This window comes from Aquarana catesbeiana, linkage group LG03, assembly GCF_042186555.1.
Source record: "Aquarana catesbeiana isolate 2022-GZ linkage group LG03, ASM4218655v1, whole genome shotgun sequence".
Taxonomy (NCBI): Eukaryota; Metazoa; Chordata; class Amphibia; order Anura; family Ranidae; genus Aquarana; species Aquarana catesbeiana.
In genome coordinates, this window is record NC_133326.1 from 418,354,201 (window position 1) to 418,368,236 (window position 14,036).

General features: G+C 45.7%; 1 protein-coding gene across 1 annotated transcript in view; it reads right to left on the reverse strand.

Annotated features, from left to right (window-relative positions):
- NPM1 (nucleophosmin 1) overlaps positions 1–4,876 on the reverse strand; it is a 44,908-nt gene extending 40,032 nt beyond the window's left edge. Inside the window, exon 1 of the mRNA XM_073620751.1 lies at positions 4,720–4,876. Coding sequence (XP_073476852.1) covers positions 4,720–4,780 — 61 coding nt within the window. The 5' untranslated portion in view covers positions 4,781–4,876. The remainder of the gene's footprint in view (positions 1–4,719) is intronic.
- Between the last annotated feature and the right edge of the window lie 9,160 nt (positions 4,877–14,036).

Sequence of the window (14,036 nt, forward strand, 5' to 3'; positions counted from 1 at the left end):
TATTAGTCAGTATTACTTCATAGCAGCAGGAGCCAATCAAATCCAGTGACATGGTGGGGTGAGGGGGTGGTGGGGCCATGTCCCACTGTGGTAATTTATGCACCAGCAGGACTCGGGGTCAAGCACACACTGGTGCCTACAAGGAAAGTGGCGTTCCCTGGGGTCACCTGATGAAGAGGAGCCTGTAGTGCCTGTAGTGCTGATGGGGGCCCCAGAAGAGGCTTGGGGTTGCTCTGTGCCAAAACAATATTTTTAGGGGGGAAAAAAAAAAAAACTGAAGCTTAAGAGCCGGTTCACACGGGGCGACTTGTCAGGCGACCTAGCCGCCTGACAAGTCACCCCCCGTTCTGTACAATGGAACCGTTCTAATCGGAGCGACGCAAGCCACTCCAACTTAGAAAAAAGGTTCCTGTACTACTTTGGGGGCAACTTGCATAGACTTCTATACAGAAGTCGTTTTGCAAGTCGCTGTGGCAGTCGTGTGCAGGTGAGGCGACCTGCAAGTCGTGCCGCTTCTAGTGTGAACCGGCTCTAAGGGCTCATGCACACGGCAGTTTAGAGCTCAAAGAGGCGGCTGGCTCGTACAGGCATTTGAGCCTTTTTTTATGCCTGGAAACTCCCATGTTAGTCAATGTGTCCATGCAAACTATGGCTTTTTCAGGCATATGCTTATGCTTCTACAGGCAGAAAAAAAAAAAAAAAAAACACCACTCACTTTTTTGAGAGGACCTAGTGCTCCAAAGAGCTAAAAAAAGTGCGAAAGCGTTTGTTCAAGCTTTGTTTTGTTTATATAGTGGTTAAGAAAATACTATCTATGAGGGTTTGTAAAAAAATGCTTATGCTCAAAAAAGTGCACAAGAGCACAAACTTCAAGCCGAAATAAAGGCTCAAATGCCTGTAAAAACAGCTTTTTTTGGGCTGCAATGTGCATGAGCTCTTACAGCCACTTTAAGCTTTTTCCCTCCATCTGGGGATCCTTGCCAGTGTTTAACAGAACAAACTTTCCTGCAAATGTAGCAGTGTTGAGAAACCATTTACTGCCGACATGGGTGCTTACAATTTATGTAACACTTTTACCCCATAAGAAAAAACAGTTGCTGTAACTGCAGTGCAAGTTAAATTTTGGCTTCAATTTGTTAGTGTATTTAAATATGCATAAACATTTAAGACCACCGCCCCCCCGACAATGCTGCTGTCCACACTTTGCTTATTCATCCATAGTGGGGGTACTCAATACATGTGGGGTATTACCACCCAGATTGCCAGGGGAAAAAAGCCTAACAAAACAAATGCAGCCACATCTATCGACATTTTTTCTTTGGGATTTAAAGTGGTTGTATACCAATGGACTTTTTTCCCCCTTCAATGTAAAGTCATAATGTGCTAGCATACATAGCATGCTAGCACATTATGTGAAACTTACCTTGAAACAAAGCAGTACCGACACTGCAGGGGCTCCCATCTTCAGCTGTCTTTCTTCTGGGTTCGCAGGCTCCGAGTAGCCAGGCCACAATGACCTCACATGTGCCGCCATTCCTTAACCACTTAACCGGCCCATAGCCAAATGACGGTTACAGGGCGGTTGCTTAACTCTGGGAGGGCGTGCAGTGACGTCCTCCCAGAATTCCATTCACGCGCACCTCCGAGACTGCCGGGTACAGAGGACCCGAAGGATCACGGTAAAGGGCCGCCGATCGCGGCCGTTTACCATGCGATCGCTCCGTCAAATGACGGAGCGATCGCATGTAAACAAACCGGCATCATGACGCCGGCTCCCATCTCCCCTGTGTACCGATCGGTACAAAGGGGGAGAAACCAGATGGCAGCAGAGCTGTGGGCTAGATGTGTAGTGCCCAGAGCGCTGCCCTGTGACAGAGCCACATCCATCCATGCTCAGAAATACCCTGCGCCATACACAATACTCTGTGCAATTCCCTGTCAAATGACGGAGTGATCACATGTAAACAAACCGTTCCTCTCCCCTCTGTGTACCGATCGGTACAGAGGGGGAGAGATCGGATGGCAGCAGCGCTGTGGGCTGGATGTGTAGTGCCCACAGCTCTGCTCTGACAAAGCAGCCACATCCATCCCTCCATGCTCAAATACTGTGCAATACCCTGTAATGCCCGGCCATACTTGGCTGTACTCGGCCTCTGTATGTGGCCAGGCTGTGGAAGTCTCACATGTGGTATCGCCGTACTCAGGAGTGGGAGAATCTATTTTGGGGTGTCATTTTTGGTATGTACATGCTATGTTAGAAATATTGTATAAATGGACAACTCTTAAAAAAAAAAAAAAAAAAAAAAAAAAAGCGTTTTAACCACTTCCCGCCCGCCATACGACGTCCTTGACTTTATGCGGGGATATCTGAATGATGCCTGCAGCTACAGGCATCATTCAGATATCAGCTTTTTCAGCCGGCGATTCCCTACACCATAAGAATGATCATAGCAGCTGTTCCACTGCTTGATCGTTCTTACAGGAGGTGAGAGGCGACGCCCCCCCCCGATGCTTCTACCGACTCACCGCTATGATCGAAGCCAGGATCTTTTTTTATTTCAGGCTTCCCAGCCTAGAGGAGAGATGTGGGGTCTTATTGACCCCATATCTTACTGTAAAGAGGACCTGTCATGCCATATGCAAGTCCCACCCACATATGAAAACGGTGTTCAAACCACACGTGAGGCATTGCTGCGATCGGTAGAGTGAGAGCAATAATTTTGGCCCTAGACCTCCTCTAACTCAAAACATGTAACCAGTAAAAAATGTTTTAAAGCGTCACCTATGGGGATTTTTAAGTAGCGAAGTTTAGCGCCATTCCACGAGCGTGTGCAATTTTGAAGGATGACGTTAGGTATCTATTTACTTGGTGTAACTTCTTTCACATTATGCAAAAACATTGGGCTAACTTTACTGTTTTTTTTTTTTTAAAGCAATGATCACCAATGTATTCTCTAGGGTCTTTGCTAAAAAAACATATGTTTTGGGGTTCTATGTAATTTTCTAGCAAATAAATTATGATTTTTACATGTAGGAGAGAAATGTCAGAATTGGCCTGGGTGCTCTAGAACGCCTGAAGGTGCTCCCTGCATGTTGGGTCTCTGTATGTGGCCACGCTGTGTAAAAGTCCCACACATGTGGTATCGCCGTACTCTGGAGTAATAGCAGAATGTGTTTTGGGGTGTAATTTGTGGTATGCATATGCTGTGTGTGAGAAATAACCTGCTAATATGACAATTTTGCAAAGAATTGTGGGAAAAAATGACAACTTCAAAAAACTCACCATGCATCTTTCTAAATACCTTGGAATGTCTTTCCAAAAAGGGGTCTTTTGGGGGATACACCGATTTGTACTTATTTTTACCAAAGATATGTAGCAGTATAAATTTCGGCCAAAATGTATGAAGAAAAATTACTAATTTGCTAAATTTTATAACCGAAACAAAGAAAAATTATTTTTACCGAATTTTCAATCTTTTATAGCGCTGATTAAATACCACCAAAAAAAAGCTCTATTTGTGTGAAAAAAAGGACAAAAAATTCATATAGGTACAGTGTTGCATGACTGAGTAATTGTCATTCAAAATGTGAGCACCGAAAGCTGAAAATTGGTCTGGTTATTATGGGGGTTTAAGTGCCCAGTGGTTAAAGTGTTTGCAAACCCACAAAAAAAACCCTGCAAGACAAAGGCATAATGAGCTAGTAGGCATAGCCTACTAACTCATTATGAAATACTCACCTTAGATTGAAGTGTATACCGCTCTGGTGACAAAAGTGTGAAAACGTTTATTCCAGCTTTGTTTATACAGTGGTTAAGAAAATACTATCTACTACTATACCATCTAGGAGGGTTTGCAGAAAAAAAAAAAAAAAAGTTACTTCCGGATTTTGCGGGCTCCGGCGCACTCCAGGCATGGAGCTGCCGGTAACGGCACACTAGCTGAAGCAATGGCAGGCATGCTGATCTAAAAGGCTATCTCCTGAACTATGCAGGTTCAGGAGATATCTGGGGTAGCAACATGTAAACCTTATTGTAGGCTTACCGGTAGCAAAAAGTGGCCAGTAATGGGTTTACAACCACTTTAAGAGCGCATGCGCCAGTGATGTCACTGGCTGCACGTATTGTAAACATCTCCCAAACTGCACATGTTTAGGAGATACTTACACTACCTATAGGTAAAAGTCACTAAAAGGTTTGCTTCATCTAATAGCAGGTATAACTGTTAGAAAAAGAAAAAAAAAAAAAGAAGTGCTATGAACTGTGTTCTAGGTCATGGCATGAATTGAATCATGGTTTCAAACTTTCTGAAAGTGTCGCTTCAATTAGGGCAGGTTGGGCAAACAACTAGCAAAGTGCATGGCCTGTTTTAGAGTCTAGCTGTACTGCATGCGACGATCAGGCCTACAGTAGATGGCCATATATACAGACAGAGGTCTTCCTCGCAAGCACGTGGCTAATCACACGTGGCGGTGCGTTACAATAGCTCACCGGCCAAATCACGACTACAGAGCTCACGTGCCGATCACATCGTACAAATCAGAGATCGAAAAGCGAACAAGGTTACTTCAACAGATAACAGTATAAGCTTGCCCGTTCATCAGGTCACCCTTCTAAGAGCATGCAGAAAGAAAGGCGGAGAGGCCTCGCCAGCAGCACAAACACGCCGCAACATACACTACAACAAAAAGGTAAAGGACAACCAAAGAGCCGCAAAATACCGAAAAGAAAGTTCTGGGGGCGCAGGGGGGCCAGATTTTCCATGTCCATGCTGTCTTCCATCTTTACACGCTGCTCCCTTTCTTCCACCGCTACGTCTTTCTGTAATGGACGGTCTACTGAGGGCGGGCGGGAGAACCAACCACTACTTAAATAGACAGCCTAGATCTCGCGAGACAAGTGCTTGGAAGAGGTCGGCGTATTATCCAATAACGAGGCTTGGCTTTGTCACCTGGTGTGGCGGATGCGCGTGACGTGTGTCGTACGTTCTACCATGCGAAAACCACGCTTCTTTGCTGCTAGTGTCTGGTCTAGCATAGGGCAGAGCTACTAGTTCACCATTAATTACATTGTAAAGGATTCTATGTATTGCAGCTTTAATTGTACGTTATAAATCTGCCCTCCATGTTTTTCTTAAATTATCCTTTTGATGCTGCTTTTATCATGCACGAATCAACATCACAGACCTAAAGCCTAGTAAGAGAATAGTTGCACCTAAAACACGCTTTTGTAATTCGGACTGAGATTGGGGTTGATTTACTAAAACTGGAGAGAGCAAAATATGGTGCAGCAGTCAGCTTTTAACTTCAGCTTATTCAATTAAGCTTTGACAAATATAACCTGGAAGCTGATTGGATACCATGCATAGCTGCACTAGATTTTGCACTCTCCAACTTAAGGCTGTTTTCACGCTAAAAGCACAGGCCGTTTTAGCAGCACTTTACCCCTGTTTAAGCGTCGCTTTTCGGCTGATAGCGCGGCGCTTTTAAAAAGAAAGGGTTACAAATCGGCGGCGCTTCCAAAGTGCTTTTCAGGTGCTTTGGAAGCGCTGTCCATTCATTACAATGGGCAGGGGCATTTTGGGAGCACTGTATACAGCGCTCCCAAACTGCCCCAAAGATTCTGCTTGCAGGACTTTTTCTAATGTCCCGCAAGCACACCGCCCGGGTGTGAAAGCACCCATAGCAGAGAATGGGAGGCAGTTTTCGCCAAAACGTCTGAAAACTGACTCAGCATGAAAGGGGCCTTTGTAAATCAACCCCACTGTATTCTGAGCCTTCCTGATTCAACTCCTACTCAAGTGTGAGATTTAAAGGATTAGTTCACTTTTAACAACATTTTAAAGGCTCCATTCACAGTTTGCATTTTGGGATTGCAGCACAATCACTGCGATTCTACTTGAGATCCCAAAACGTACTACAGTAGCAAAATACAGGGGCCATTATTTTCAGTAGCACCCAAAATGCTGATCGCGTGATTGCCACGCAGCAAATTGCATTGTGTAAAGCTTGTCGCCCAAAAGAAGCTCCTGCTCCTTTTTTGGTGGCAAATTTCACACTGAGTGGCGATTTGCGATAAATCATGCGACAATCGTGGCAACTGCATTTTGCAATTGTACGTTTCTGAGATCGGAAACACAGCAATTCTGCTGCAATCCCAAAACACCAATTGTGAATGGAGCCTAAATGAAACTGCATATGCATTACAGTTTAAAGTGGTTCTAAAGCCTTAAGGTTATTTGCCTTAATGCATTCTATGCTGCCAGATTCCCCCAGCCCCCCTTATGCTTACCTAAGCCCGACCTCAATCCAGCAATGTTACATAGTCAAGTTGAAAAAAGACACAAGTCCATCTAGTTCAACCAATAAAAGGGGAAAAAAGAAAAATCATACAATTCCATATACCTAATCCTATACCCACAGTTGATCCAGAGGAAGGCAAAAAACCCCAGCAAAGGATGATCGACCCAATTTGCTCCAGCAGGGGAAAAAAATTCCATCCTGGATCAACTTTACCTATAAACGTTAGTATCCAGTTATAGTATGTAAATTTATGAAAGAATCCAGGCCTTTTTAAAAGCAATTTACTACTGAGCTGGCTAGAACTAGCTCTTGAGGGAGACTATTCTACATTTTCACAGCTCTTACTGTGAAGAAACCTTTCCGTATTTGGAGATTAAATCTCTTTTCCTCCAGACTAGAGTTGGGCGAACAGTTCGAGCCAAGCTAAAGTTCGTCCCAAACATTGCCTGTTTGGCGAACGCATGACTTTGTGGGGTGCTTGGCGAGATTGAATCTCCAAATAGTATGTTTGACCTCCTGGATCACAGCACTGCATCTGATCACCTGCATGGCTCCTGCGGCTGCGGAGGACTTATTTCTACCATGCCTATCTGGTGGTAGAGTGGACTACCTCTCCTGGATGCTCTGACCTTGGGCAGGGGTGACCATAAGGGCACTGTTCGTCTGTTTCAGTTGAACTGGTTATATGTTCTCAGGTTATTACTAAGTTTCATGCCCCAGTACTATCTGGGTGATTCACGATCTGCAGGGATGAATGGTCCCCTTGTTTTTTCATTACAGGCTACAATTTCTTGACAAAGTACTGTTTGACTTTTCTCAGGTTCCTTTTGGCCTACTGCCTCCCACTGGCGACTGACCATGATATGTTTGGGGATTAAAGCACACCGAGGTTTGGTGGGTGTTGGGGGGAGGGAGTGGGAGGGGATGTTTTGTCGGACTGTTTTTATGTTTGTTTTGAAGTGCATTATGTCTAGATTGGGAGAGCCGAGATGGTGGGCATGGGCTCACTGCCTACTACTATATCACCCACAGTACATGTTTACTGCTAAGAAAGTCCATAGGGGTTCAGCTGGAGGTTTGGTATTTAGGTGGCTATTTCTATCATCCAATTATAATGGCGCCCCTTATAGTGATCTCCTGGAATATCAGGGGCTTAAATTCTAAAATTAAGCGTTACCTCAAAACGATATCATCCCCATATACAGTATGTATAATACAGGAGATGCATCTCGTGGGTGGTAGGGTACTTTCTTTCTTAAGAAACCCTGGGTGAGTGCCTATTACCATGCCACCTATTCCTCCTACTCTCAAGGGGTGAGCGTACTGATTCATCCTTTGTGCTGTTGGACCTCCATCTGGACCCGGAGGGGTAATATGTATTTGTCCATGCTATGTGCAATCCAGGGACGGACTAGGAATAAAAACCAGCCCTGGAAATAATTTCATACCAGCCCCATAGCATTTTTATACCGGCCCAACAGCATAACGTCACAGAGGCTGTGCGAACATGGTACAGTACATGAGGTGGTCCTAGGCTGCGCGGACATGGTATAGGAGGTGGTCATAGGCCATGCGGACATGGTATAGGACAGGAGCTGATGAAGAGGCTTCCTGGGATACAGACGACTTTCTCCCCATAGCAAGTGCAACTAATACTGTAGTGGCAGCAGTCAGGGTAAGTTAAAGAAAGCCAATCAGCAGGAAAGCACGATTTTAGCCAAGCAATGCAGGGAGCTCCTTCACTATGCATCTGCTCCGGTCGCCATCTTGGACACACCCCCCATAAATAGCCATACTTAAGCTGGCCATAGATGGACCAAAATTAATCTGGTTCAGCAGGGACTGGTTGAATTTTGATCTATGTGTAACCGCTCCTGTTAGAAAAAACTCTGATATAGAACAGTATAACACAAAGTCACATGCAAATTACAAATAGCACAATTCAACCAACTTTCAGTAAATCACTCTAAAGCCTCGTACACACGATCGGATTTTTGTCCGGGAATTGTGTAATGACAGATTGTTTGCCTAAAATCCGATCATTAGTACAGTCCATCAGATAATTGATGGCCAACTTTCCGCCAACAAATGTTGGATGGCAGGCTAGTAAATTTTCGGCGGACAAGGGTCTGTTGTCAGATTTTCCTATCGTGTGTACAAAAGTCTGTCACACAAAAGTCCAAAGTACAAACACGCATGCTCGGAATCAATGCTCACCAAACATGACATTAGCAGAAAGTGCCCAAAGAGTGGCGCTCAAGAGCTAAAATTCCTCATCGTACGTCACTACGTTCGTGTTTGCTGGCAGACAATTATGTGCCGTTAGTATGCAAGACAAAATCCAGGCACACACCCTTTGGACAAAAGTCTGATGCTTTGTTGGCAAACAATCCAATCGTGTGTACGAGGCTTAAGGTGACCTATGTGCTCAGGCATGAAGGAAAACAGGAATGGCTTGTTGAAGGTCAGTCTGTTTCCCTAAAATCCTGAAATCACAGGCCCAGAAGATAAATGCGAGATACAACAGGCAACAGTGTGAATTATCAACTTTAGGCTTAAAGTTAGAGTTCCTCCTTAATGAGTCACTGCTAAATGAAGAAGAAACGTGGAAGTCCACACAGTGGAGATGTCCGGTATCTTTAGCTAGCTCTTAAAAGTGTGTTTGCAATGTCCTGGTAAGTGGGTTAAGAATAGTCCCTTTCAGCAGGGTGAAACAACTGATGCAAAGGGGGTCCCCTTACAGGGCTTGATGAAATGAGTAAAGTAAAAGTGTCTGCATGCAGTGTCTCTCTGTATCCGTATGATGGCCAAATGCCTGCTCACCAATCTTACGACCAAGGTCCAAAGGAGATGTACTGGCAGGTAGGCTCTTTATCTTGCTCGACTGGCTACCCCACAACCGGACATCTCACACGATATATACCCAGGGTCCCTCTCTGGTGGAATGTCTGGGACCTGCTGTGGATCTGTGGCAGGAAATGGGCACTCCCACCCTAGATGGCAACCCCTCTTCTCCTGTGTCCGGTCTTCTCCTAGCCTCGTGGTCTCTGAGTCCTTTTCCCAGGCAGCCTCATGGAGTCCCATTCCTCCCCTTGTGTGAGGGCATGCTGGGCTGTGTAGTTCCTGCCCCCAGAGTTACAGTAGGGCTGCCTGTGTCGGGGACTACATGTCCCAGGATCCCTTACTGCAGCAATCCTGTCATTTCATTGGCTCTCCCCCTCTGTCAATGAGGAAGCAGGGGAGGGAGCAGAGCGGGTGGCTGGATGAATGAGCGCTGCTCCGCGCACTGTGAAGTGAGGAGAGGGATTGGGAAGAAATCCCCCACAGCTACTAACAGTCTCACTCTTACTGCCAGTGCATTGACACTGATACCATATGGTTTTCATGGTTGCAGTGCAGTGTACCTGCAGTTTCCGTGTGGGTTAGTTGCACTTTGCCAAAGACTTCTATTATATCCTGCGGTTTTGGTGAGCTTTCTGCAAAACAAAAACTGAAAAAGTGGTTTTGGTGCACTTTCAGAAAGTGCATCCAAACCATGGGACAATAGAAAGCTATGGCAAAGTGCAGCTAACCCCCGCGAAAACCCATGGTGTGGGAAAACTGTACCGCATTAGTCTGAAAGCCAAGCTGATTGTTTATTATTACTGACCTTACATAGTTACATAAGTGAGGTTGAAAAAAGACACAAGAGACAAGTCCAACCTATGTGTGTGATTATATGTTAGTATTACATTGTATATCCCTGCATGTTGCGGTTGTTCAGGTGCTTATCTAATAGTTTTTTGAAACTATCGATGCTCCCCGCTGAAACCACCACCTGTGGAAGGGAATTGCACATCCTTGCTGCTCTTACAGTAAAGAACCCTCTACGCAGTTTAAGGTTAAACCTCTTTTCTTCTAATTTTAATGAGTGGCCACGTCTCTTGTTAAACTCCCTTCCGCGAAAAAGTTTTATCCCTATAATGGGGTCACCAGTACAGTATTTATACATTGAAATCATATCCCCTCTCAAGCGTCTCTTCTCCAGAGAGAATAAGTTCAGTGCTTGCAACCTTTACTCATAACTAATATCCTCCAGACCCTTTAATAGCTTAGTTGCCCTTCTTTGTACTCACTCCATTTACAGTACATCCTTCCTGAAGACCGGTGCCCAGAACTGAACAGCATACTTCAGGTGCGGCCAGAGTGGGAGTGGGAGAATTATCTCTTTATCCCTTTAATCCCTTTTTTAATGCATGTCAATATTCTGTTTGCTTTGTTAGCAGCAGCTTGGCATTGCATGCCATTGCTGAGCCTATCATCTACTAGGACCCAAGGTCCTTTCACATCCTAGATTCCCCCAGAGGTTCTCCCCCTAGTGTATAGATTGCATTCATATTTTTGCCACCGAAATGCATTATTTTACAATTTTCTACATTAAACCTCACTTGCCATGTAGATGCCCACCCCATTAATTTGTTCAGATCTTTTTGCAAGGTTACCACATCCTGCGGAGAAGTTATTGCCCTGCTTAGCTTAGTATTTTCCGCAAATACAGAGATTGAACTGTTTAACCCATCCTCCAGGTCGTTTATAAACAAAATAAATAGGATTGGTCCTAGCACAGGACCCTGGAGGACCCCACTACCCACCTCTGACCAAACTGAGTACTCCCCATTATCACCACTGTCTGAACTCGCCTTGTAGCCAGTTTTCAATCCATGTACTCACCCTATGGTCCATGTCAACGGACCTTATTTTGTACAGTAAACGTTTATGAGGAACTGTGTCAAATGCATTTGCAAAATCCAAATACACCATGCCTACGGGCCTTCCTTTATCTAGATGGCAACTCACCTCCTCATAGATGGTTAATAGATTGGTTTGGCAAGAACTTTTCTTCATTAATCCATGCTGATTACTGCTAATGATACCGTTCTCGTTACTAAAACCTTGTATATAGTCCCTTATCATCCCCTCCAAGAGCTTGCATACAGTTGATGTTAGGCTAACTGGTCTGTAATTCCCAGGGATGTATTTTGGACCCTTTTTAAATGTGGCCTGAACCGTACCAGGCCACATGCCCTCAACATTGGGAGGGTGCTTTGGGGTAGCCCCCCAAAACACCTTGTCCCCATGTTGATGAGGACAAGGGCCTCATCCCCACAACCCTGGCCGGTGGTTGTGGGGGTCTGCGGGCGGGGGGCTTATCGGAATCTGGAAGCCCCCTTTAACAAGGGGACCCCCAGATCCCGGCCCTCCCCCCTGTGTGAAATGGTAAGGGGGTACCCTACCATTTCACTAAAAAACTGTCAAAAATGTTAAAAATGACAAGAGACAGTGTTTGACAATTCCTTTATTTAAATCAGGGGTCTCAAACTGGCGGCCCTCCAGCTGTTACGAAACTACAAGTTCCATCATGCCTCTGCCTGTGGGAGTCATGCTTGTAACTGTCAGCCTTGCAATGCCTCATGGGGCTTGTAGATTTGCAACAGCTGGAGGGCCGCCAGTTTGAGACCCCTGATTTAAATGCTTCTTCTTTCTTCTACCTTCCTTTGGTTTCTTCCTCCATCTTCTTCTTCTGGTTCTTCTGGTTCTTCTGGTTCTTCCTCCGGTGTTCTCGTCCAGCATCTCCTCCGCGGCGTCGGCGTCTTCTTCCCTTCTTCTCCTCGGGCCGCTCCGCATCCATGATGGCATGGAGGGAGGCTCCTGCTCTTCTCTTCATCTTCTTCTCTTCATCTTCTTCTCTTCTTCATCTTCTTCTCTTCATCTTCTTCTCGGGCTGCTCCGCATCCATGGTGGCATGGAGGGCGGCTCCCGCTGTGTGACGCTTCTCCTCTTCTGACGGTTCTTAAATAACGGGGGCGGGGCCACCCTGTGACCCCACCCCCATCTGACGCACGGTGACTTGACGGGACTTCCCTGTGGTGTCACGGGGAATACACCAGGGAAGTCCCGTCAAGTCACCGTGCATCAGAGGGGGCCGGGGTCACCGGGTGGCCCCGCCCCCCGTTATTTAAGAACCGTCAGAAGAGGAGAAGCGCCACACAGCGAGAGCGGCCCGAGGAGAAGAAGGGAAGAAGTCGCCGATGCTGCGGAGGAGATGCTGGACGAGAACACCGGAGGAAGAACCAGAAGAACCAGAAGAAGAAGATGGAGGAAGAAACTGAAGGAAGATAGAAGATAGAAGAAAGAAGAAAGAAGAAGCATTTAAATAAAGGAATTGTCAAAAACTGTCTCTTGTCATTTTTAACACTTTTGACAGTTTTTTAGTGAAATGGTAGGGGTACCCCTTACCATTTCACACAGGGGGAGGGCCGGGATCTGGGGGTCCCCTTGTTAAAGGGGGCTTCCAGATTCCCATAAGCCCCCTGCCCGCAGACCCCCACAACCACCGGCCAGGGTTGTGGGGATGAGGCCCTTGTCCTCATCAACATGGGGACAAGGTGTTTTGGGGGGCTACCCCAAAGCACCCTCCCAATGTTGAGGGCATGTGGCCTGGTACGGTTCAGGGGGGGAGCTCTCTTGTCCCCCCCCTCTTTTCCTGCGGCCTGCCAGGTTGCGTGCTCGGATAAGGGTCTGGTATGGATTTTTGGGGGGACCCACAACGTTTTTTTTTTAATTTTGGCGCGGGGTTCCCCTTAAAACCCATACCAGACCTGAAGAGTCTGGTATAAATTTTGAGGGGGACCCCACGCCATTTTTTTTTAAATTTTGGCCGGGGTTCCCCTTAATATCCATACCAGACCTGAAGGGCCTGGTATGGAATTTAGGGGGACCCCCACGTCATTTTTTTAAAAAAAATTTTGGCCGGGGTTCCCCTTAATAACCATACCAGAACTGAAGGGCCTGGTATGGAATGTAGGGGGACCCCCACGTCATTTTTCTTTTTTAAATTTTGGTTCGGGGTTCCCCTGTGGGGAATTCCCATGCCGTTTTTATCAATTAACTTCTATGTGCATTGTCGGACCGGCAATGCATTAATAGCTGCGAGTAGTTTTAAATGACTTTTTTTCCTTTGAAATGTCATTTTGCTGTCAGACTGTTCTAAACACGGGAAACATGCGCCCCTTTACAGCCATACTATAGACACCCCCCAGGTATGAAATTTAAAGGGATATTACACTTTTATTGTTTCACTTTAAGCATTATTAAAATCACTGCTCCCGAAAAAACAGCCGTTTTTAAAACTTTTTTTTGCATTGATCCATGTCCCCTGGACAGGACCCAGGTCCCCAAACACTTTTTATGACAATACCATGAATATAAGCCTTTAAAATTAGCACTTTTGATTTCTCCCATAGACTTTTAAAGGGTGTTCCGCGGCATTCGAATTTGCCGCGAACACCCCAAATTGTTCGCTGTTCGGCGAACTTGCGAACGGCCGATGTTCGAGTCGAACATGAGTTCGACTCGAACTCGAAGCTCATCCCTAGTCATAAGGATAAACACTGCCGTTTTGGTTACTGAAGCCCCCCGATTCCCTCGTGAAGACTGAGGAGGAGAATAAATTCAATACCTTCGCCATCTCCCCATCCTTTGTAACTAGATGTCCTTCCTCATTCTTTATGGGACCAATATGGTCTGTCCTCCCTTTTTTACTGTTTACATACTTAACCACTTCAATACCAGGCACTTAGACACCTTCCCGCCCAGACCAATTTTCAGCTTTCAGCGCTGTCGCAATTTGAATGACAATTGCGCGGTCATGCTACACTGTACCCAAACAAATTTTTTATCATTTTGTTCCCACAAAT